The sequence below is a fragment of the Motacilla alba genome, chromosome 1A (genome assembly GCF_015832195.1).
Source record: "Motacilla alba alba isolate MOTALB_02 chromosome 1A, Motacilla_alba_V1.0_pri, whole genome shotgun sequence".
NCBI lineage: Eukaryota > Metazoa > Chordata > Aves > Passeriformes > Motacillidae > Motacilla > Motacilla alba.
The window spans coordinates 34,052,935-34,076,422 of record NC_052031.1 but is presented as its reverse complement, the minus strand read 5'-3'; the positions used below and the strand labels follow the sequence as shown (position 1 = coordinate 34,076,422).

At 39.6% G+C, this 23,488-nt stretch overlaps 1 protein-coding gene across 1 annotated transcript; it reads left to right on the top strand.

Annotated features, from left to right (window-relative positions):
- Window positions 1-668: 668 nt before the first annotated feature.
- Window positions 669-10,394, top strand: IL26 (interleukin 26). Its single transcript, XM_038154916.1, has 5 exons — window positions 669-729; window positions 4,182-4,285; window positions 6,186-6,317; window positions 6,514-6,678; window positions 10,308-10,394. The coding sequence occupies exons 1-5, from the start codon at window positions 669-671 to the stop codon at window positions 10,392-10,394; spliced, it is 549 nt and encodes a 182-aa protein (XP_038010844.1).
- Window positions 10,395-23,488: the final 13,094 nt, after the last annotated feature.

The window sequence follows — 23,488 nt, the reverse complement described above, 5'->3', positions numbered from 1 at the left end:
TGACTTAAATCTTTGTTGCTCCTTGGCAAAGGCAGTTGAAGGGCATCCAGACAGGCACCATGAAAAGCGGGTGAACAAATGTAGGGATTCTGTGTGTAAGGATGAGAAAAGCACCAGGCTGACATCCAGTCCTGGACATCCAGTGACTTTCATCTTTGCACTGTCCTAATTTCATTAATGCTGTTTTTTTTCCTAACCAGAGCAGTGTGTGTATAATATGTAAGCTGTAGCTGCTGGTACCATCTCTTTGTGCTATTCTGTTGTTCCCCTGATGTTTATGACTACTGAGGCTACTGGTAGTGGATCACTGGGTGCCTATGTGCTGAATTTGTGTGGGTAATGTAGGTACCCTTGTCTGAAAAATTGGCTCATAATAGTTCTGTAAACTTGTACAAAATCTATAGCAGCTCCAAGGCTTCCTATTATACTAATAGAAAGTCGCAAGAAACAGTTTAACTCTGCTGGGTATTCAGGGCTTACCTGTGTGTTCATTACAACCATTTTTAGAAAATTACAGACTCAGTATTGGATGCCAGGAGCTTCTTTTCTCCAAACTACTCTCTCCAAGAGAGGTACTAGGGTATCTCAATTTTTTATGTCCTAACAGTAGTGTTGTCACTCTCAGTTTTTGTAAAATATCTCTAAACTTCTTTGTTGTTTATCGAATCATGTTTCTAGAACAAGTACGGCACCTCTTCATGAAGACCTCTTATTTTTCAGAAGCCCAAAGTGAATCAAACAGGATAAGGAAACAAAAAAAATAGTAGAGAATAGTCCTAAGAGAAAGCATAGCATTAGCAGCAGTTAAGCAAATATGAGTAATGTTCATAGGAAGTATGCGACATTGAATTCTAGTTATACTAACAGGAAATGAAATAAACAGAAATTGTGAAAATAAGAAGATTCCTAAGTAAGAAACTAGACAAGGGTTTTTGTGGATGGAGATCAAAAAGCCATTTAAGCTGCAAAACAGGCAGTGCATATGATTGTTACCTTAAATGGACTAACAGAATTTTGCAGCAGTGCTAGCTGTATGTGTTTGTTCTCCACAGATCAAGAGGATTTAATGTTAATAATATCTAATATGCTCATGTAGATCAAGACAATTCTGTGGCTCACAATAAGGCAGGGAAGAAAGGATCTTCATCAGGCTGTTATTTTCATGCACTCACATGGATCATAGGTCATACACAGCTTGCTTTGAAACTTAGTCCCTACACAGGGTAAATCAGGCAAGATTTTCTCATCTAATAAGCTGACTATTCTGCTGGCTTTTCTTACACTTTTTTCTTAGTTATTTTCTTTCTTGTTCATTCTCATGGTCATAAGCTTTATAAATTCTGTATAGATGTAACACATGAGCTTCACTTGTGTTATCAGAATTGTATTGTTCCTGAAGTATTTGCTGAGAGTGTACATCTTTCCATTAGAGAGAGAGCCCATTCCCTCTAGGGCAGGGTCCTTGACCTTCTCCAATTTCCAGGCTACTCGTGGAAGCCAACATGCTTTGTGGTCTGCTCTGTTGTCCTCAGACTATCTCGGGATACATCAGTTCCATTGCTCATACAAAGCTTTGCAGGTATTTTCTGACTTCATTGCTAAAAGGGCTGGTCCCTGAATTTGTTTTTTGTTCTGCCTCTTATAATTTTAAAATACTGAGTAATACTGGTTCTTTGGTATTATATATTATTTATACCATAGTTATGGTATAAATGAGTGCCGAAGTGGCACTAAAATACAAAGTGCTACTTTGAAAGAAAGAAAAGGCCATCTTTGTTCTCAACAAGTAACACAAAAAAGTTGAAGAATATTGGCTATTTTTTTTACTAGAAATCAAATCATGGTATCAAAAATTGTGGAAATGTAATTGATTTTATAGAACTGGTTATTAAATAGTAGCCCCCATTCTTTTATGAAAGGAGTGATAGGAATGTCTTATTTTTATTTATTTTTAAAGTATGGCTACCTTGCACTTGCATCTACCTTCATCCTTTTGCACCACCCAGGTGAAAAGTTAGTCAATTCAGTAAGACATTTACTGATTCACATCCAGAGGTGTCTAGAGCCCAATGAAAAGGTGTCACTTACAGCCCTGAAAGTACAGTGATAGAAGTTCACAGAAGAGACAAAATGAAACTTGTGGGCTCAAGGGTTTTCCAGCAACATTAGAAGTTTCAGAGATGTTGAAAATTATTGATTTTCTTATGAAAAGCCACTACAGACTGGCTACATGACCCATTTATTCCATTTAGAGGAAAGCTGTTGACCAGGGAGTACCACACCAAGGCAGTTTTGCATTCTGACTGTATTGCTTTCACCCAAGATCCTCTTCTAGGAACAAACTAGCAATAGGAGGCTAATCTGCTGTCCACTCGTCATGTGTGCTGAGGTTCAGTGCACCTCATCTGGCAAGCCTGACCAGCATTTAGAGTGTTTAAACAGAGACCACAGTTCACATGAACACTAAAATGCACATAAAGCCATCATCATCTCCACTTTCCAAAGTCTAAGATCTCCTCCCCTTGTTGGTTGTTTTTGTCCCTGGACCCCATCAGCACTTCAGCGCTGGTTAAGCAACTGTGATGTGTAGATGGTTCTGTGGAAAAATGCATTTCCCAGAGCTGTTCTCCATGGGATGCTTTAAGAACCCTGTTTGTCCTGTAGGCTGCATGCATGCTTGTCTATGCAAATGGTCAGTGGGATTGAGGCTGGAGTGAATTAATTACCCAGCTTGTCTCACCTTTCTTCCTCCCAGAGCTGATACATGTCCTGGGCACAGGCCCACTTGTGGCACCGTAAAGGGACAAACAGCTCTGCCGCTGGATCTATCAGATCATGGTCACTTTGAGTCATTTCAGCTGCAGTTTAAACCATTTTATCTGATCTGCTTAAAGTTTTCTATGTTGCTTTTGAAACATTAAACAAGTCAAATGCCTGTCCTTTTTGAATATTTCAAGGGCTTCCTTTTATATCTAACAAAAATGGTGTCAAGGAAATTTTGTTCTAGACCAAAACCTGCTTTCCTTGGCTTTTTGCAAACACCTCAGCCAGCTTTCTCACCCAGGATCTTGACATTTGACTTAAAACCCTCCTTGGCTTAACAGCCTCACATGGCTGGCATTACTTCACAATTTCCAAGTCTATTCTTGGAGTGATGTTCTTGCCTGTCTGTTGTGGTACCTAAGAAACCCTCCTCACTTGGCTGTGCTGGAAACAGACCAGTGACAGAGATTGCCCAATCTCTGACCACCTTTGTAAAAGAGTGATCAACTGATTCTACTGTTTTACTTTTACCACCTCTGTGAAGGATATGCTGTGGTCTTGCACATTATTTCCCAGGGCCCACGACTCTCAGTGGGCTTTTAAAGTGACTTGATAGCCAAGGATGTCCTGCTCCTTCCACAGAGCCCTCCCTGGAGCCCTCTCTTTCACACTAAGCAGTCTACTGCTCCTACTGGGGCAAAGTCTGCCCTGGAAAAAGACTACAGAATTTAAAATAGACAGCAAACACCTGATAGATGCTATACCCTAGAAAAAATACCCATCTCAAAAACTGAACAGGGAAGTTCTAAATGCCATGCAGTCCAGCTTCCTTATAGATAAGAGATTTTCTAATCCTTTTCAGGGTAAATTAGGAAAGTTTTTTTCCTTTCTGGGCCATTACCTTTCAGAAAATTGCTGCCATAAGGTTTTGTGGAAAAATTAAAAAACCCCAAAACTCATTTGCCATACTTTGTTGTGAAACTAAACTAACGCTCAACTACCTTTTCCTCACTTGACCACCACTTAAGTGAAAGAAGACTTCTCATATGATAGGGAAATTCTTCTTTCTTGGAAATCTTGACCCTGTTGCCAGTAAATATGGAGGTATCGTTTAGAAAAACGTCACAGATGATTGTGGTCAAATTTGTTGAAAGTGGAGCAAGACATATAAAAAAGCACAGCAAAAATACCGATCAGCCACCACATGAGCAATATGTTATCTACGCGAGCATCTCGGGGAAGAAGCTACTTTGAGGGTTAACAAAATTAGGTTAACCTCTGTCATCTAACCAGTCTGGCTACATCACACATGCTGCTGTGACTGTAGAGGCTTGAAGATTTGGGAGCGAAGATGAAAGGATGTTCTATTTTCAGGTCTGGGCATTTTTTATTTCTGCTTTGTCTTTTTGCTGTGGAAGGCAAAAAGTCACCTACAGGAAAACACACCTGCCGAAAAGGACTCCTCTCCCAGGTGACAGAGAACCTGTATGTCAAGGCAACTAGTTTAAAATCATCTGTTCCTGTAAGTTGATCCCACTAATTGAAAAAGTTTATTTTATTTATTGATGCCTCTTGATTAGTTTAATTACTGAGCTTCTGGAAACTTTAATAAGTTGAATGATCTCTACAGTCCTGAGAGACAGGGTAATGCAGCTACTTCTTTTGTAAAGGTGGGAAAAAATGATGCATAGAAGATGCATAGAGAGGCTGGATGAGTTTTCCATGAAAGAAATTTGCTGTTAGGCTAGGATTGGAATACATATTTACTGGGTCCTCACCCTACATCTGAAGAACAAAATGAAGATTAATATTATTGTTACTAAGTTTTGTACAAACCAGACTTGAAACTGTCTCCCTTCCTCTGCTCGGGTTAATTAATGCTATCATATTATAATTTACAGAAAGATCTCATCAAGACCACAAGACTGCTTAAAAAGACTACAAAAATGCTGTTTATGGTAAGATTTATACTACCAGTTTTCCATTTTCTTACTTTGACTTTCCTTCGATCAATAGAAACAGGAATATGTGATCAAAAGAAATGACAACTGATGCAAAAATCACTTGTGTTTAATTGGGAAAAATATGAAAGCCACATGCTTAACAAAGTCCTCTGCTTAGAGGAAGAGTGTTATTTCTGTCACAAGAAAGGGATATTCCCCTGGGACATGAAGGGACAGTTGATCATGGTAGGGGGAGAAAGAGGTGGATTTGGAAAGCCCGGCTGGAGGCACTTCTTTGTAGGCAGCTGAAGTCATGCTCTGCCAGGGAAGTTGGGGTGAGGGTGTTTTTTGGTCAGAGAGGATTGTGGTTGTTGTAGCACTCCTCCTGTGAGCCCTGGCTGTATGCGAGCCTTCCAGAAATGCTTTCAGGCACCAGCCCTTGCAGGAGAGCCAGGGCCACAGCCACTGTTCCACAGCTGAGGCACCTCCTGCTGAGGGTGTACAGTACCATGGATAGCCCGAGGATGCTGCAGAGGGTTGAGACACCCAAGGAGCTGCTTTGAGCTTAGCCCTCTGCAGGTGCACTGGAAGAGGGTCATCAGAGTTCCCAGTGCAATTCAGCATGGGAGTGAGAAACAAACCTTGGGGTGTACAATTGTAAGTGATTAAAAGTGTTTGAGACATTTTGTTTTTCTTCATGCAGAAATCTAGTCAGCAAGACCAACTGAGCTGGTTTATGCATAAGTATAGACCTATTGGCCTTTGATGTCCCTTGGATTTCACCAATTACCTTGGGAGTGAACGCTCCTCGCTTGTCTGTGGGACCTACACACAGATACCATTTCAGTGGTGTCATCTGCAGCTGCATTAGCCTCCTGACAGGAATCTCTCACCTAAAAAAGGGAGGCATTTTCATTCCATTGCCTAAAAATAGGCATGTAGTCATTTAAAATACCTTTATGTGTCCAAGAGAACCCACAGGTCAGGCAGATACAATACAGAGCTGACAGGATGACTGGTCTTTTCTGGAGCAGAAGTTGGGGATGGACCGGATACCCTACAGCATATGAAATGGCATGGGACAGTGATGTGGAGGAGTGGGAAAATGACACACACAATGACTCCTACAATTTGACCTAGATGGTCTGACTTAACTCCCCAATTTGTCTTCCATTTACTCTTTGTGTATTAAGTACATTTGTTGCTGTCACTTCTGTTCTGTAAGACCATGATTGGTCTTACCAATACTCCTGTGCCTGACAACACAGCACTCTCCTGCCTTTCCTTCAGGACCACAGAGGCAGATTGAGCTGTTTAAAACAAAAGGAAGCAGGTCAATTGGATACTAAAATTCATAAAATGGTTTTATTGGTTGCACACTTTCTAAACATGCATGTTTTATGAGGCTGAAATTTTAGCCTCATAAAAGTTGACTTTTGGGGTGTTCGTTTGGCAAATCATCACTTGATTTGTTTTCAGACAAACTGCAGTGTTCGAGATCAGCTCCTCTCCTTCTATGTGAAAAATGTCTTCAGTCGTCTTGAGGAAGGAAGTGCCAAGTTGTACTTTATTAGTGCCTTCCAGGTCCTGCAAGCAAACATGGATGCATGTGTGAGTATATTCTTGACAGCTAAGCTAACTTTGTCCATCGGAAAAGTTAGGGAAGGGCTCCATCTCAGTTTTTCAGCAGATGGAGAGGCAGAGGGTGATTCAGTGTCGTGGTGTGACCCACGCCACAGGGTACCCAACTTCTTGAGGGCTTGTCCACTGGGCCCAGGGAAGTTTAACACCATTCATTCTCTCCCAGAGTGATCTTGTGGGGAGTGTGCAAGGTGGTGGAGATCCCATGGAGCCAAGCCACTTCCCTCCTGATGATGTCACCTTGTGCTGCCCTCTCATCACTAAAGCTGCAAAGAAGCAGGGTGGTCACCGGGAGAAATGTGGCTCCTCAAGTTTCTGTGATGTTCCAGTGGTAATACTTTCCTTCTTCAACAACATGCCCTCTGCTGGTGTGTAATCTTTACTCACATGTCATCTCTGCTCCTCCATACCAAATTTTGAAAGAACTGGTGGTGTCTCATGAGTAAGCAGGGACCACAATTACAAAGCACATGGGAGCAGTTCCTGTGTAATAGCTGTGCTCACAGTCAGAGCTGGCTGTCAGAGAGTGATGCTGCCCTCTGGCAAAACATTTCCAGGTGCCCCAGAGAAGAGGCACTTTTACCAGCTCTGCCCAAGTAATGACAGGACAGCAGTTAGAGCACACTTTTGCCTGTGCAAATATACTTAGTAACATTGCAAGTAGATGCTAAGATGATGCCATCACTTGTTGGTAATTTCTCACATAATTTTTAAGGGCAAACAAACAGTGACTGGGTGTGTCTTAAAACTAAATATCCTATGGATATCCTTTTTCCTCCCCTAAACCTGAAGTCCTCACAAGTAACAGTGTCCCAGAAAGTGGAGCCTGACCTAGGGTGAAATATAGCTATGGATATCCAGGCAAATGTCTGTTGTGATTTTAAAAAGTGAGAGAAGGATGGCAAGTCAATTAATTATTAAATTAAATTAATTGAAACTTTGGCTAATCTGAACTGCATGGTAGCACGAAAGAAAAGGACAGTGGTTCTACATGCACAGAAAACATTTGCAATACAAAACCAAACAGCTTCAGAGATTCTTTGAAGAGTTATAGGTCCGAACTGAACTGGGATATTTACATAATGTAAAAGGATTCAAATCTTAGTGGGAGAAAACTTCACCAGCTTTCAGGTTCTGTATTTCAAACCATGCTAAAATGTTGCGACTTACAGCCATTATTCACAGCAGTCTGCTGTGATCATACTGCTGTGATTATTTGTGACTGCCAAAATTCCAGATAATGTGATAATTCCAGAATGTGACAATATCATTTCAGATGGTATAATATGCTTTATAGAGATTACATTTTTGTCTGGAGAAACAATTACATTCTATACAAATGCCAGTACACCCTGAGGAGTTTAGACTGTCAACTGTAACTGAATTCAGAGTATCCAGTGACTATAGTTTGCTAGATAGCTTAGTAATACATTTGTTTCTGTGCTATATAGAGACAAAATGCTGCAGGTTTCTCAGAGCTCCTTCATTCTTTTTCATAATTAGTGCCAGTGTTTTACCCAATACAAGTCTAAACATGACAACTTACCTTTTTAGGGTCATGAAACATGCTGGTAAGAGAGATATGACTGCCCCTGCTAGTAGAAAAACAACAGCTCTTTGAAAAATGATGGCTCACCATGATTTTCTAGGAGACACCTCATTTCTGGAAACTAATATTTTTTGAAATGTCTGTATTAATTCAAACCCAGCGATAAAAAGCCATGTGAAAGAATAACAAAAATTATGAATAGAGTGAAAGTAATGGATCCTTTGCTAAAATAAACATGGGATTTTTTCATATATTACTCCTCAATAAATTAACATTCATTCATCCATGTACATAGGTCTTTAGTTATTATTACCTAGTTGAGCTAGGTATGTTTATCAAAAGGGAAGATGTTTATAAGAAGGGATTTCCTGCATGACAGCATATTATACAAATAATTTTTTACCTTTCAAGAATAAAGCTCTCTATACACCTAAGGGAAACAGTGACACCTTTACAGACATATTCATCTTATATTCTTTCACAAATTCGGGCTGTAATTCAGCCAGCTGGAGGCATGTGTGCTACCTAGAAATCCTAACAATATTTGCCTCCCAACCACTTCCAAAGACTTTATTCTACAATATTAAAATTCTCATCCTGCCAGTTCTTAGTTTTGTCCAAACAAGGAAGCATTAATATTTTTTCAATTATATAGAGGCCCAAGTTCAATTTTTCAGAAATATGTAAATTTGAAAATCTCCAAACTGATTTTCTGCTGTAAAGTCAGACATTTTCATTTAGACTACGACTGCAAGGTAAAATGTACAGATATTTTTCCTTGGATACTTGGAGCACCCACCTGCAGCACCACTGACCTCATTACTTGCTTGAGTGCCCTGGTCAGCATTGCTGAGAACAGTGTGAAGTTGCTTCTGAGGTTGGACTTATATTCCTACAGCAGTAGCGCATTGCAGAAGTGTTTTCTCATATTTGAATGGAGTGCAGGAGGACAATATATTCCTTGCAGAGCCTTTAATATTTCTCTATCATTTTAGGCAGAGCTTGTAGACCTCAAGCTGAGTTAATGTTTTCAATACTCTTAACTTGTTGCCTAGCTCATTTAGTTACTTGCAGTATATGCAGGAAGATAAGAGTTTGTAATGTGCATCACCACTAAAGCAAACATACTAATTTAAGGCCAGTTCTGCTACCAAATGATATTTTGTGGAAATCTGTATCATACAAATGGAGATCATTAAAAAAAACCAAAAACAAACAAACAAAAAAAAACCAAACCAAAAAACCAAAAAACCCCAAAAACTTCAGCTTAGAAAGAACTGCCCTAGTTGGAAGATTTTTTAAAATTTACTTTTATTTACATCTCTTTTAATGTCTTTTAAAGATTTGCTTTTTTTTCCCACTCTCATAGTGTGAGATGACTTTGGGAAGCACAAAAGGTAACCTGAAAATGTTTGTGCTCCTTTTTAAAGTACTGCATGTGAGGTAGAAAAGGACTAACCATTCATTTCAGAGGAACTATTTCCTTTCACGTGTTGAGATGAGGACCTTTGCCTTTTTTCTTTTCGAACATGTTGTCCTTGTTTGTAGATTTGAAAACATCAAATTTTTCCTTTTTTTTTTCTCTGAAAGAATGTATTTTTTGACAGTCCAGGTAGCTGAGGATCAGCAAGCCGTGTTGCTCAGAAAGCTAAGTCTGGCAACTCTAAAAAAAAAAACATTTGGAACAGCTTTGGGTAGCAAAAAGCAGTGTAGGCACTGCTGAGTGGCCAGAGATAAGTGGTGAGGAGACAACTAAGCCCTCCAGACTGTAATTAATCAGACAGTGGGGAAATGGGCAGGGAAACAGAGAAAAACATAAATTAACTTTATAAACGCATTTGAAGGGTTTGCAGAAATGTGCAAATTTGCTCCCTGTACTTTGCCATGGTCTTTGGCCCTTAGCCTTGCCCTGTCTTGGGTTCAGAGGTTCTGAGGGTTCAGAGCTAAATGACCTTGAATCTTAGAGCTAGGATACGATGTGCAAAAGCTGTAACTGCAACTTATGTAAAGATTCCTGGGATAAATAGAAAGTGTTTAATAAGAAAACTTAGAGGTACTCATAGTACCAATTTTGGGTGTTGTGAACTCAGCTTGGCGGGAAGCACGCAGGTAAAAGAACACATTTGAAGTATTGGGAGATACTGAAATGATGCTGAGTTCACACATTTTACTGGTAGCCCTACAGTGCCACACTGTGGGCTGTTCTCTTCCTCACCACTATGTCTTTATATCAGCATCTTTGGGTTTTTTCATCCTTCAGCTTCCGTGTGCTCCATCCACAAGGTTAACTTCTGCAGTCAAAAAGTTAAAGAGAATGTTTCTTAAGGTAAGAGCAGGAGGTGCTGGCTCCCCACCGCACTGTTCAAGGGCTGTGGCTAGTTCCTTTTCTAATGCCTTTATCTTCTCAACAGCTTGGAGATCAGGGAATCTACAAGGCCATCCATGAACTGGACATTCTCCTTCCCTGGATTCAGGCCTACATACAAACCATCATATGAAGAATGAGGAGGTGACAGACAGTGTGCTGCTTCTGTGAGAAGAACAGATCAATACCCAAAAGGCCTGAAAATGAACTGAGAGCCAGATGATCAATGCGTCTGGCAGTAACCCCCTCCCATGGAAAGAGATCCTCTGTAACACAAGTGGCATGAAAAGGGCTTTTCATCAGCTTTCATGGTTGACCTGGCACAGCAGCTTAGCCTGTTCTGCCTCTGGAGCAGTTGGAGCATGCTGCTGTGCTTCCCATCCTGCCTGCCTGCCCGCTGCCTCGCTGGCAGCTCCCAAACACGCCGCACCTGCAGAACGTGGACTCTGCTACCCTGTGGATCAGACACAATGTTCCACCTGCTGTGGGCATGGTCTTGCTGTGGCTTGTGCCACCCTGTGTGAGTACAGTTCAAAGCAACGAGGATCACTTTGGAGAATCCCACCCCTAAGCTGTATTTCCTTTGGGGCTTGTGGTTGTGGATATAACAGTAGACACAAGCCATTCTACATGTAAATAAGAAAAATAATTGTATATTGCTTATCTTTATTATTAATTTAAGGTAATAATTGTTCCCTAATAAAAAATACATAAATAATGTGAAAGCTTTTTTCCGGACTCAGGCATGAACTTTAGATGTAACGTGATCTACATGAGATCAGACACTCAGAAAACACAATAAATGGATTTCTTTAACTAGGATTGTAAAATGATTTGTGAGAAGTTCGTGGAAGTTGATGGTAGTGGTTTCCAAAATCGCTTTCATATCGTACAGAATGAAGGTGGAATTCTGGTTTTTCTCACATTTTTAAAGATTTACCTAGAGAAAATATCTAGGCAATGAACATATTCCCAATCTGTATGTGTGGCAGTTCCATGGGGCTGAGATTCTGGAAATCTTCAAATCTTATAGTTCTACTATGTCAGGAGCATTTGGAACCATTAGTATGATGACACTGATGAGCCTAAGCTAGTTCCTCTTCTGGCAAATATCTAACACAAGGGAGTTGTTATGAAAAATACATCTTTTTTCAGTTGAAGACAAAATGGTTAATTAGAGGGACAGTGGAAAATTTGATGTCATGGTCTTTTCTGAGCATGTAATTTAACTTTTAATTAACACAATGTCCCTTTTCATGGATTTTTTCACACCCATTAATTTTTGAAATTCCAGTTTGCTTTCAGTTTCAGTGGTTTTTGTCCAAACTCTGGTGTATGGAATAGAAAATTTGCCATGGGCATGGCCTCTCCAGCCTTCATCAGACATAACTGTCTAGTACTTGCTGCTAGTAGGGAGCAGTAGCTGGGATCTGGGGCCCTGTGGGAGTTGGAGGGACGGCTGCTTCTCTGCCCCAGAAGGGAGCCAGTGACACCTGCAAAGAGATAAACTGCCACCTTTAGTTGGGAAGATCCAAGGGCAATGGTTTCAGGTGATTCAGGTTGCCAAAGACTTCTCTTTTGGAAATTTTGCACATCCAGTCAGTGATGACACACAAACATGACCTTTAGAAAGGTCACACATTCCCTGCCGCACTGCATTCCTGGGGTCAGCCCTGCAGTGGGCATGGGCAGCCAGCAGACCTCTCGCAGCAGGGTTTGAGGTCAGGCTGCAGCAAAGCTCAGCCTCCGTTCACCTGACAAGGAAATCAAGATATTTTATGGCATACAAACTTAGGATTTGTATTTCAGCCCTCATTTTCCATATGGCTTGGGACACTTTGGGGATTCTTAGTTGCCTTGTCTATAAAATGAAAGTACCTCTGGGAATGATGCATCCCTTCATACAGTAGTGAAAATCACATTTGCAAAGCAGTTATACACCCTGGATGAAAGCCAAAATACAGCATCTGCAAAATAAAGGACATCACCTAAGGCAAAAGTGTTGTGGTGATACATGCCATATGCAGGCTACCTAACAACAAATATTGCTTTGATTCTTCACAAAAACATAGCAAAATAATTGGTATTAAATATATTCAACTATCCATTCAAAGTAATAAGTATGGGCAAAATCTTGTTGCCTTTTAAAACTGGACAAGTGAAGGATTGCATTTTAATTTTACAGAGGTGACTCTAGGTGTCACTCTTAGAAAACAAGACTCATGTTAGTCTCAGTAAACTTCTGACTTAGTTGATGGAGAAAGTGTTAGAGCATATTTCATAAGTCATTTTCTTGAGTGGAAACTGAGATAGATATGCAGTTGGGCTAGAAAGATTGAATTATTTAAATTCAATTGCCACAAATGTAGAATTGAAATTAAAAATGCAGGGTAAAAACCATGGGCATATAGCAACAAACTGATTGATTATGAATTCAGTCTCTAGTTTTACCATAGAATTCTTATGTGACTATAGACAAGTTCCTTTATAAAGGTACTTTTCTTCTTTGAAAAATGGAAAAACTATAAATTATTTGTTCAAGTTAATTTAGCGTACAGAAATCCTCAGAAGGAAATTATTTCCCGTGTAGTGTTAATTGATGTCACTGTTGCTTAGTGTGGCTTGTCTTATCACAGTGTTTTGGTCTTTTTGAAGCAGTGACTCTTATTACATGGAAAAAAAAAAGTATTTTATGACTGTTACTGCAAAAGCAAGAATGAAAAATATGTAGCTGTGCATTAAAATTGTCACTAGATAAAAACTTCTTGAAAAACACTGATCTAGTGGAAAGTAGCAACTGCACATGCAGTTTTGGTGTTATGTAAATAGTACAGCAACAGTCAGCGAAGACAATTTCCATGACATACAAGATCATGCATAATTTTCTGGTTTCCCTGAAGTGTTTTTTCTCTGAAGTGCAAAATCTTCAGAGCAGAGGTATTCACTTAATAAATAATTTCTGCTGTAGGCCCAACCATCTACAGCAAATTCCTGATCTCAGCTGCAGCCCTGCTGTTACAATACAGTCATAGAATCATGGAATCATAACGTCATAGGTTCAGATTGGAAAAAATCATTCAGATCATCCAGTTCAGCCATTAACCCAGCACTGACAAGTTCACCACAAAACCATGTCCCCAAGTGCCACATCCACAGGTCTTTTACCTACCTCCAGGGATGGTGACTCAACCACTTCCATGGGCAGCCTGTTCCAGTGCTAGACAACCTTTTTGGTTGCAACTTGACAGTGCTTTCAGAAAAGAGTATTTCCTAATCTCCAGTCTAAACAAGTCCTGGCAAATGCTGGGACAGTTTCCCTTGGAGAGCATTAGAGGATTAGAAGATTACATTAGAAGACTGTTTCCTGAAACATGGAACTGAGAATTGCATTTGGACAAGTGCAACTTTTGCTGGATTTGGCTATTTGGTCACAGTTTCTTTGAGCCCACAACATTCACTGATTTCTAGGGACTGTAATAGCAGACTCTTGACTGCAAAGAAGTGTGGCCAAAGGTGAAATGCTCAAACATTTGGCCTAGTGATAAATGAGATGGTCCCCAAACAGCCCCCAGTAGCCAGCAAGCCCAGATACTCAAGTCAAGTCATCCTCCCCTCAGGAGTTGCGGGGCTGCCAAGAGAAGGGGTGACTGGGCAGGCAGTGCTGTACAGGAATGGGAGGGATACAGCAGCCCCTGCACAGATGCAGTGGTCACCTTCTCCTGTCTTTAGCCAACCTTCTTCATGTTGCAAATAATGAGTGCCCTGGGGCTACTCCCTCCTAAATACTGCCAGGAGCTGCTGAGCTGTGGAGAATGGTCTCATCTCAAACCTATTTTTGTTAAAAAAATCAGTGTTTAGATTGACATTCCTGTTCTGTTGGCTTCAGTGGAAGAGTGATTTGGAAACGTAAAGGCAGCCAGTAGGTTTATTGCTCTAAAAGAGCACTGATTACCAGAGGGAAAAGGGAGCCACACGAAGACCATCAATTGAGGGTGGTTATTGTGGAATAAAGTGAAATATGTCAGAAGAAAGTTTGAATTGCAAAATGTTATGGATAATGTTTTTTTCAGTTCTTTGGATGGAGTGGGTTGAAGAAATGCATCAATGATCATAAAGCCACAGGGTCCATAGGATAAATGAGGCTGTTACAGAACTCTGGAGGCTTCTGGCCCAACCTCCTGCTCAAAGCAGGGCATACAGGAGATCAAACCAGGCTGCTCAGGGCTTTATCCAGCTGGATCTTGAAAAATCTCTGATAGGAGTGATGGGAGGCTGACTTTGAAGGGCCATTGCATCATTTCTAGATGGGTAAAGTATTACAGAGCTGAATGGAGCCACAGCTGAAGAAGAAGGTGCTTTGTTTCCTTAGCTGAAAGGAAACCGATGAGATATGCCTGGTCACAAAATATTTGTGTGAGGTGAATGACAAATTGCAGGCAAGTGTTGAGTCCTGTGAGAGGGAAAGGTTGAATGAGTTTTGAAACAGAATTAAGGCTGATGAAAAGTCACAGATATTTCACTTTGCGTAAATTATTTCTGAAGGTTGCAGGCCCCTCTCAATTTATACTGAGTTTTTTGGTCCAAAGCCTTGGGGATGGAAACCAGCCCACTCCTGACCTGGCTCCTGCCTCCTCTCCTTGCATGTGGGCCCTGCCAGAGATGTTTCTAATGAGTGGCCCATAAAAAGTTCATGCAGATCTCCCTGCTCCTTGGCTATTGACTCTGGATATCCCCAGAGTGCCCTACCTTCTCATCCCAGGTTATGATGACCTTTTTAGAGTTTTGTTGGCTTCTGGTAGGTTTTCTGCCTCAGCAAACTGGCAAAGAGCAGAAGAACATGTTATGCTAGGATATTAAAGTAATCTCAGCTATCTGATTACCATTCCCTGGTTTTTGAATTGTCAGAGATAGAAACTAGAGAAAATACAAATTTAATTCTGTTTAGTGGAAGAGGGTGTATAGATGTAGAGGCAACCTGAGGATGAAGGGTGTAGAAGAGGAGTGATGACGGGTGAACAGAGAAACCAGGGCTGTTTGGCTCTTATCCGTATGTTTCAGCATGTTGCTGTATTTTGCACATTAAAAAAAAATCTACTTAAAGAAAGCAGGATGTAAAGTTTCTGGCAGCTGGAGTTGCAGAGAAAAGAATGAAACTTAATCAGAAATTATGAATGAGGTTATATATAGATATTAAGGTGCACATAGATATTGTAGATACTATAGATACTAAGATACCAAGGTGTGAACAGGTTTGGTTTTGCTTTTCAAACAGCCCTTTAATCAATTGTGTTTCTTCATATTTAATAAAATCTTGTTTTTCTTCTATTTAAGACCTCAAAAAGACTTTCACATTCTTGACATAATAATAGATTTGGGGTTTATGATATATATCACTTGTTAATATTAACCAATGGATGCTTTTCCTTCCACTTTCTGCCATCGCCCGCTTATTCAAGTTGTTTTGACGGTGCTTTCAAACGAGCTGATGAGAAGGAAGTAAGTTCTTTGAAGTAGCCATGGTGCAGGGGGGGCTTTTGTTTATTTGTTTCTTCTAAAGATTTAATGAACAGTCCTTAAGAGCAGAATACACCCTGCTGGTTTTGTTGCTGCAGGTGAAGCCTGTAGCCATGTCGATCATTGGTAAAGCATCATCCATTATTTTCTGATTTTTCCCTCCCCGCATGAAAGACAAAGTGGTTTGTGCCAGCCCTGCTGGTTTTCCCTAACCACGCGTGAAGAACCCGCTGACGTCTCCCAGGCAGACTTTGTCATGTCAGTCTAAATGTTTTCTCTGTTCCTGTATAGTGACTAAGGAATAACCAGTAGCAATTTCCAAGTGATGAAGAAAGCTTGCAGAGATAAACCACAGGTGCCCTTAATTAGTCACTTGATAAAGCTATTTACAAGTGAGCCTCTTAGATGTGAGGAAAAACTTTTTTGTGAATGAGAAACCACAGGCTGTCAGTGGAAAAGACAACCTGTTTTTCTACCCGCTCTAGGGGAAAGAGTGCTTCACTTACAGCGATACCCGCGAGGGTCACAGATGTGAATCCCAAGACGGAGCACAACTGCAATGCAGAAGGAGAAATTGAAAGTTTGGAGAAAATTGCAGGGTTGCCGAGGGATACAAAAATGGGTTGCAGCGTCAGATCGCAACTTGACTGCAATTTGAATCAGTGGTTTGGCCTCTTCAAGACCAGCAAACCGAGCTTGCATGACCTGTGCCCCTAAAAAAGCCTGCTGATACCAAAGGGTGATTGTGGCAAATATCTAACTGATACTGACTGCACTAAGCTGATAAAAAGTTCAGCACAATCAAATTTCTTCTGAAGCACAATCCTGGTGCTTATTCCTCTATATAGAGAAAAGACAAGTGACTCATTGGGGAAGTTTTATAGAAGGAAGGGAAGAGGCCATACTAATCTAGTGGCAATCTATTAAAGAGTACTTCCCCAGCCTAAACTCTAGAATGAAGGTTACACTCATGAGTGTAAAAAGATTTAAGAATTGTTACAAAATGCATGTGCTGTAGTATGGCAAAAAGGGTGAATATATGTGCTCAACACGTCTGTGCGTGAGGACTACTGAGAGGAAGCAGAAAGATGTCATTTTTGTATGTGGTTTCACTATTGATTTTCTGAGTCTGCTCCAGCTTTTTATTTCTTTGAAACGTTGGAATATTGCAAAGGATTTAAAGAAAAGTTATATGAAAATTTGCCCTCTGGTACAAGACATTAAAGATATCAGTTCAATCCCATAGAGGAGAGGGAAGATAAAAAAATCAGCCAGTTGCAATCCATCTACAGAAATGACTTCATAAGAAACTCAATGTTTCCTCAGTTAGATGGAAGAAAACACGGCAAAGTTGTACTCTTCAATGCTAAATCCAGGAAATTCAGTTAGGCTGGAACTAGGAGTAAGACTGATACTGACCAGGCCAACTGGTATAAATGATCACTTTTAAGACTGTAAATGGAATCTCTAAGTATCTCATAATTTATGTCCTCCAGATACTGAGCACAGGAGTGAAATGAGTTCCTCTGAAATGTTTAACCTATGAACCAATCTCTCTTTCTTTTTTAGGAAGGCTGTTGCAGAGTTTCACATTCTGATTGCCAGAAGTCTTTCATTTTCTGGCCCAAATTTACTCATGGACAGTTTATAGATATTCTATTGTTTTATAGTTTTTATAGTATTTTACAGTTGATTCTGTTAGCCTAGATGACTAACTGAATTTGCTGTTTTGCTGTAATGTAGTTCAAATAACAGCTGGGTCTTCTCAGCTTTTGTTTTTCTAAAGCTGAACAATACCAACTTTTCTAGTCATCTTTTATAAAACAGGAGCTCTCTGTTTTCTGGATCATTTCTAGTCTGAACGAATCCGTACAGCACAGGGTTAACCCGCAAATGTACATTGGCATTGCTCCCCTCACTCTTCTGGGAACACCTCGCCCAGTCAACCATCACAGTGTCCATTTGCATTGCAATTGTCCATTTCCATTTCCATTCCTTGATGGCTCCTGTGATGAGGAATGGCATCATGGAGTCATTCTCCTCCTCCAACCTTCTTTTGTAAGTGCCACTCTAGGTTAGTTATTTAAGATCCTGTCAAGCCCAGTACTGAATACTTGAAGGTAGATTCCACCACTTCTTTGGGCAACTCACTCTGAAATTTTATGTTTCTCATGCTGAAACAATTTGAACCTATTATTACATCCTTTCACTATGCCCTGTGTGAAAAGAGTACCTCCACCTTCTTTGAAACCACCTTTTGGGTAGTGGAAAACTGCAATTACATACCCCTGAACCTTCTTGTCTTGCAGCTGAACAAATCAAATTCCTTCTGTTTTTCTTCATTAGTAGAGATCTTCAACCCTCTCATTACATTGGAGGCCACTGGCAGAACATTCTCACATTTGTCAGTGTCTCTCTTGAGCGGGTTGCACTGTAGTGGGTGTGGACTGAGAAGAGCCAAGCAGAATGGGAGAGTGAACATCCTGTGACCCGCTGGCTGCAGTTCTGCTGATGCAGCCCAGGACACCATTTGCTTCCACAGCTGCAAAGGTGAAATACACTTCCATTCAGCCATCAAGCAGCACTTCCAGGTCTTCAACAGCAGACTTACAGTCCTGTCTGTCTTATTTTTTTGTTGACTTTTGCGGCTGATTCGAAATAATTTTGCACTTACAACTTGCAGAAATCCCAGTCTTATCCAGAGAATGAGCATCTACTGTAATGACACCTTTTGCAGTAGTACTAACCCTTTGTCAAAAAGACCCACAGACATCCTAAATCTGTGAATATCAGCAAAGCACAACCTCCTAATTTGGATGACTGAAAAAACAAAGTGAATCCATTATTTCAACTAAGCAACACTTCATTATCACTGACTCCTAGACACACATTTCCCACAAACTTCCTTGGAAGCAGAGGAGGAACTGATGCATCCCCCACCACAGGCTCTTTTAATTGCACTTCAAGCTGCAATGCCATAAATTAAAGGGATTTTTAATGTGTTTCCATGTGTACCTATATAGGAGATGACCCATGACTTCTTTCAAATATTTAATTGCTGACACAAATATTTATTGCTATGCACTTCTCTGTCTACTTGTATCTGATTATTCTGGTTCAGGGTCTAGTACAACGAACATTTTAATTTCATGCTTCTCATTGCTTAGACTGTTTCTCTTCAGTGCTTAACCATTTCAGGTAAGATCAGAAATTGTTGCAAGGTAACTTATGTCTGCAGTAGCAAAAGTAGCAGTACTATAGGAGAAGATTAGTAGGTTACAAAAATTGGTGTTGAGGACCCAGATTCCACACTGTGCTTGTTACAAGCTTATTTTGAACTAACTCTAGCCTGTTCCTGTGGCCTGAGCTCCTGTTAACAATTGGATAACATCAAGAGAATTTCTGAAAACACTTTCCAGTTTTATTTTGTCTGAAAGGATCTAAAATTTGCTTGCTGCTGGAGTGTTCCCATATGCAAACCAAAGTGAAGTGAGTGGTGATCCGAAGATTGGTTTTAAGTTTATGTAGAACAACTGACACACAAACATGGAGGATCTCACTGGAATGCCATTTTGCCTTATATGAGCAGAAAAAAAAAAAAGGTCAGTCTAATATGTCTTTGGGCTTTTTCTATTTTTTTGGCTACTATTGAACCAGAATTGATGGTTTTCCAGAAGAAAATTCTCTTATGGAAAGGGCAGAGCAGTTCAAGTGTGCTGATGGAAACTAGAGTTGGTGTGCCTGAATTCTGAGCTCTCTGCAATTAATACTCAACTTGTCTGTGTACTTTTGCAAAGCTGTGACTGTTGTACTTTGCTTGTGCGCACGGAGGCAGAGGTAGAACAGCATCACAGCTCCTCTGCTACTGGTATCTACACTAGCTAGATTCAAATAAACCTACCCTTGCTGTTGTGGCAATATGCTACAATTTCCCCTCCACTTTTGCTGTATAGATATGCACAGAAGAGGCTGGTGTGGCAAAATAGAGGTACTGAAAATGATAAAGGGAGAGCTCAGAGCCCTGTACATATCATTACAAAACAGAACGATCAATTTAAGTGGCAGGAGAAGGTTCCTTTCACTACTATTTTTCATAAGTTTTGAAAGTTTTCATAATTTCCATATAGACTTTCCTAGATATTAATAGGGATATTAATAAAATTAATACTTTCCTAAATTAATAACTCTTGCATAATTGATGAAATTAATATTCTTTCACAACAACTAAATAGCAGCGCTAGGAAAGGTGTTTCCCTCCTTATGGTAACTAACTCATATAGACACTTTAAAATACCAACACGTGGTCCGTCATTAGTAGACCTATCTTCTTGTTGCTTAGCTGTCAAATTCAGTGAAGGTGGCAGGAGTTAAGTTAGGCTGTGAGGCTTTTGAATCTCTCAAAATCAGAAGAAACTGCTGACTGCTCAAAAGCTACTGACAAGGAAGGAACCGACAGCTAAAAAACTGCCTATGTTTCATTTCCTTAGGAAAAGATTAACAAGTCAACCTGCAACATTTTCACTACTTAAAAGTATGCTACTTGAAACTGTATTTTTTTCATCTTGAAAAGAGCATTTTTGTTTGCAGTTTGTGGGGAAACAAAGAGCAATATTTGTTTATTTTATTGTATTTTTAAAATCTTGCTTTACTTCAGTTTGGGGTCAGAAACGTAATAGCCTCTTTAAAAAAAGCAACAGATTTCAGTTTCTTGTGTTTCAGTTTTTTCAAAATGTATTTATTACTAACTAATTCAACCTTTTCATTTCCTAAAGAGGACTAGCATATGTTCATTCAGAGCACTTCATAGTTGTTAGTTCAGGCCTCTGAAAAAGGAAGATGAGCAACTTTAAAGAGAAGTGCATCTACTCTCGACCCACAGCAGCTCTTCTATAGGCAGCCTTACTTCCTGTGGAGATGAAGAGGAAATGTACTTAGGGTGTGAAGCACCTTCTTCATTTTTCAGCTACTAAAAAGCAATGATCTTGAATATTTCTCCTTTCACTTTGAATTCTGAATCTAATAGAAAAATCATTGCAAGTAAACGCCTCACAAGAAGTCCAGTTCTAAGTAAAATGTTATCTGTGGATAAATTTCTTGTAAGCCTGACTTTGTGGCATTCTCATATGTGTCCTGGAGGCTGGACAGATACAGGTAGGATCAAATCTGTGTACTGATTTGCTTTTTCTCTGTAAGTAAAGATGACTGGCTTGCTTAGTCACACAATTATGAATGGCACTAAAGAGATTGTCAGGTGAGGGGAATCCCCACCAAACTGTCTCCTGGATTGTTTTAGAGGAAAAGATTGCACCACGTAGAAGATTTCTTCTAAGAAACATCCTGTGGAGGTTTCCAAATGATTATGACAGAAAATGTCCACTCTCTAGGTTGGTTTGAAACATTTAATGGATATTTTCTTACTGATGTTTGAAACAGATCATTGACTTAGCCTCCAGCATGTGCCCACTCCTACACACTTGTGTTTCCATGTACATACGTGATAATTCACGATTATAAATTGCATAAGCGATAACAAGAAAATGATCAGATTTTTTTCCCCAAATGCTGACATTTCAACTTAGAATATTCGATAAGAAATCAAAGCAGGGTTGCTTTCACTACCGTGTACTTCCAAATTTAAATGTATTAATTACTATCAGTAAATATGTCTGTAAGATAAAATACTTACACAGTGGAAACAGATGCAACTGTACAATGAAAACTCAAATGGACTTGAATTCCTCACTAAAACTTAGATCAAAAAGCTCCAATGCAAATAAAAGTGAGCAGCAGAGAAAATCAGTGTAAGGAGAAGAAAAAAAATACCCAACATGTGGAGAAAATTCTACCTCTATAATGAGAGGTAGACGAGACGAGCAGGACTGGCTCACTGACAGATTGATAGTCTGAAAAGTCCCATTTTGATATAGCATTAAGAATGTATGAAAAGTAATAGGTTGTTATCAATCTGCAATGAATTTTCAGCTGAGTCCGTGCTATTTTGTGAGGTTTCAAGCTGGCCTCTGATGAGATTAATGGAGATCCCTGGATGGGCTGACCTAGCACATACAGAAACCAACAGCTGGTTCAAGACTAGCATCCTTTGGTCTTCTCTCTTTAAAAATGACATAGTCCTTCTGAAAAAGACCCTTGGGCTATTATCACAGACACTTTGATGTACAAGTTCTGGTAGCTTTTTTGCTTCTTTTGAAGGTGGATCTGATCCTATGAAAATGAAACTGAGTAACGGACAGAAAATAGCGAGGTCTCTGTATGGAGAGTTGAAGTATAGAGAAAAACATGAATTCATTTACTGGGAACTGGGGAAAGACACTGTGAGCAAAACATGATATTTTTTCTGTCAGTACCATACAACAACAGTAGATGTATACGTATATATTTACAGGAAATATCAGAAAGTCAGAACGCAGTCAGGCCAAATTACAGTGGAATTGTTTTCTCCATGAATTAGCTCTCTCAAAGTGAATTAAAATATTACCTTGAAACTAATGGAAATATTTGTGGGAAATGTTATCCTAATATTAGCATGTTGGTCTTATGAAGAGCAGGGCTATCAGAGCATCACAGAATCACACATAGAACATCCCGAGCTGGAAGGAGCAGAAGAATTAAAAAACCTTGGAAAATCACTTTGGGGAGAACTATTTTAATAAAATATATCTTCATTTTGTAAAATGCTTCACATCCACCAAGGCACAAAATGCCTTATCTGAAGTCAGTATGTTGCACTGTTAGTATGGGATAGATACCATTCATTGCCTGCCTAACATTAGAAGTCAACAATATGTATGTTGTCAGTTCTAGTGTCTAAAAATCCTGGGCAAAAGTATTTAAAAAATATTAGGAAAAAAACCTTGAAACAATTGTCTTTAAATAATATGTTTTCCCATTTGCTTTATTTTGCTTTTAGAAGTTCATGTTTTCTGTCCTTTCCCTGCAACCATACTGATTAAAAAGTGATTGGGAAAAATACCCCAACTCCAAAACTCTAAAATATATCCCAAGATTCATGAAATCATATGAATCAGGAAGCTGGTGCTTTCAAGTGGAAACAAATACTGTAATATACATGATATAATGCTCATAATGGGAAGTACCTCCAAAGGATATTATGGCGCTGAAAAGAGAAAACTTTCAAATGTTTTATTTCTCTTGGAAGAATGAAGAAGAGAGGGTGAAAACAGAAGATTTTATGTATAAAACCTGTAGACACTCCATGGTTGTAACACAGGAGGTTTCACACAAGACACCATTTAGACTGCTGCATGCCAACAGTTTTGCTCCTTTATCATTGATACGGACTGAAACTAAAATTGAATAAGATTTAGAATTTTATTCTATTTTATAGGCAATAGATTTCAATCAGACTTTGGATATGTGGAAAAATTCCAGACAGTAGGAATACAGAATAAAAATGCACACCACGTTTGTCCAACACTGTTTGCTACATTGCCACAATTTTATCCATATTTTAATACTAGAAAAAGAGTACTTTGGAATTTCATCTGACTTTCTCATGGTTAGCTCTCATGGGTACCTTATAGTTTCTAATCATTCATACATGCACACTGTGGTTTCTTTGAAAGCTGAAATACCAGTTTGTACCAGTTTGAAATATGGCACAAGAAACAAGAGGAAAACTTTGATCTCCATTGCATATTGCAGTCCATGCAGAATTAGTAGTGAGAAAATTGT

What these genes read in the sequence shown, in the direction of transcription:
- IL26 (XM_038154916.1), top strand. Translation starts at nt 669, where the DNA reads ATGTTTCTAGAACAAGTACGGCACCTCTTCATGAAGACCTCTTATTTT. An exon ending in TTATTTTTCAGAAGCCCAAA is followed by an intron (nt 730 to 4,181) that starts GTGAATCAAACA and finishes TTGCTGTGGAAG; the next exon opens with GCAAAAAGTCACCTACAGGA. An exon ending in GTTTAAAATCATCTGTTCCT is followed by an intron (nt 4,286 to 6,185) that starts GTAAGTTGATCC and finishes ATTTGTTTTCAG; the next exon opens with ACAAACTGCAGTGTTCGAGA.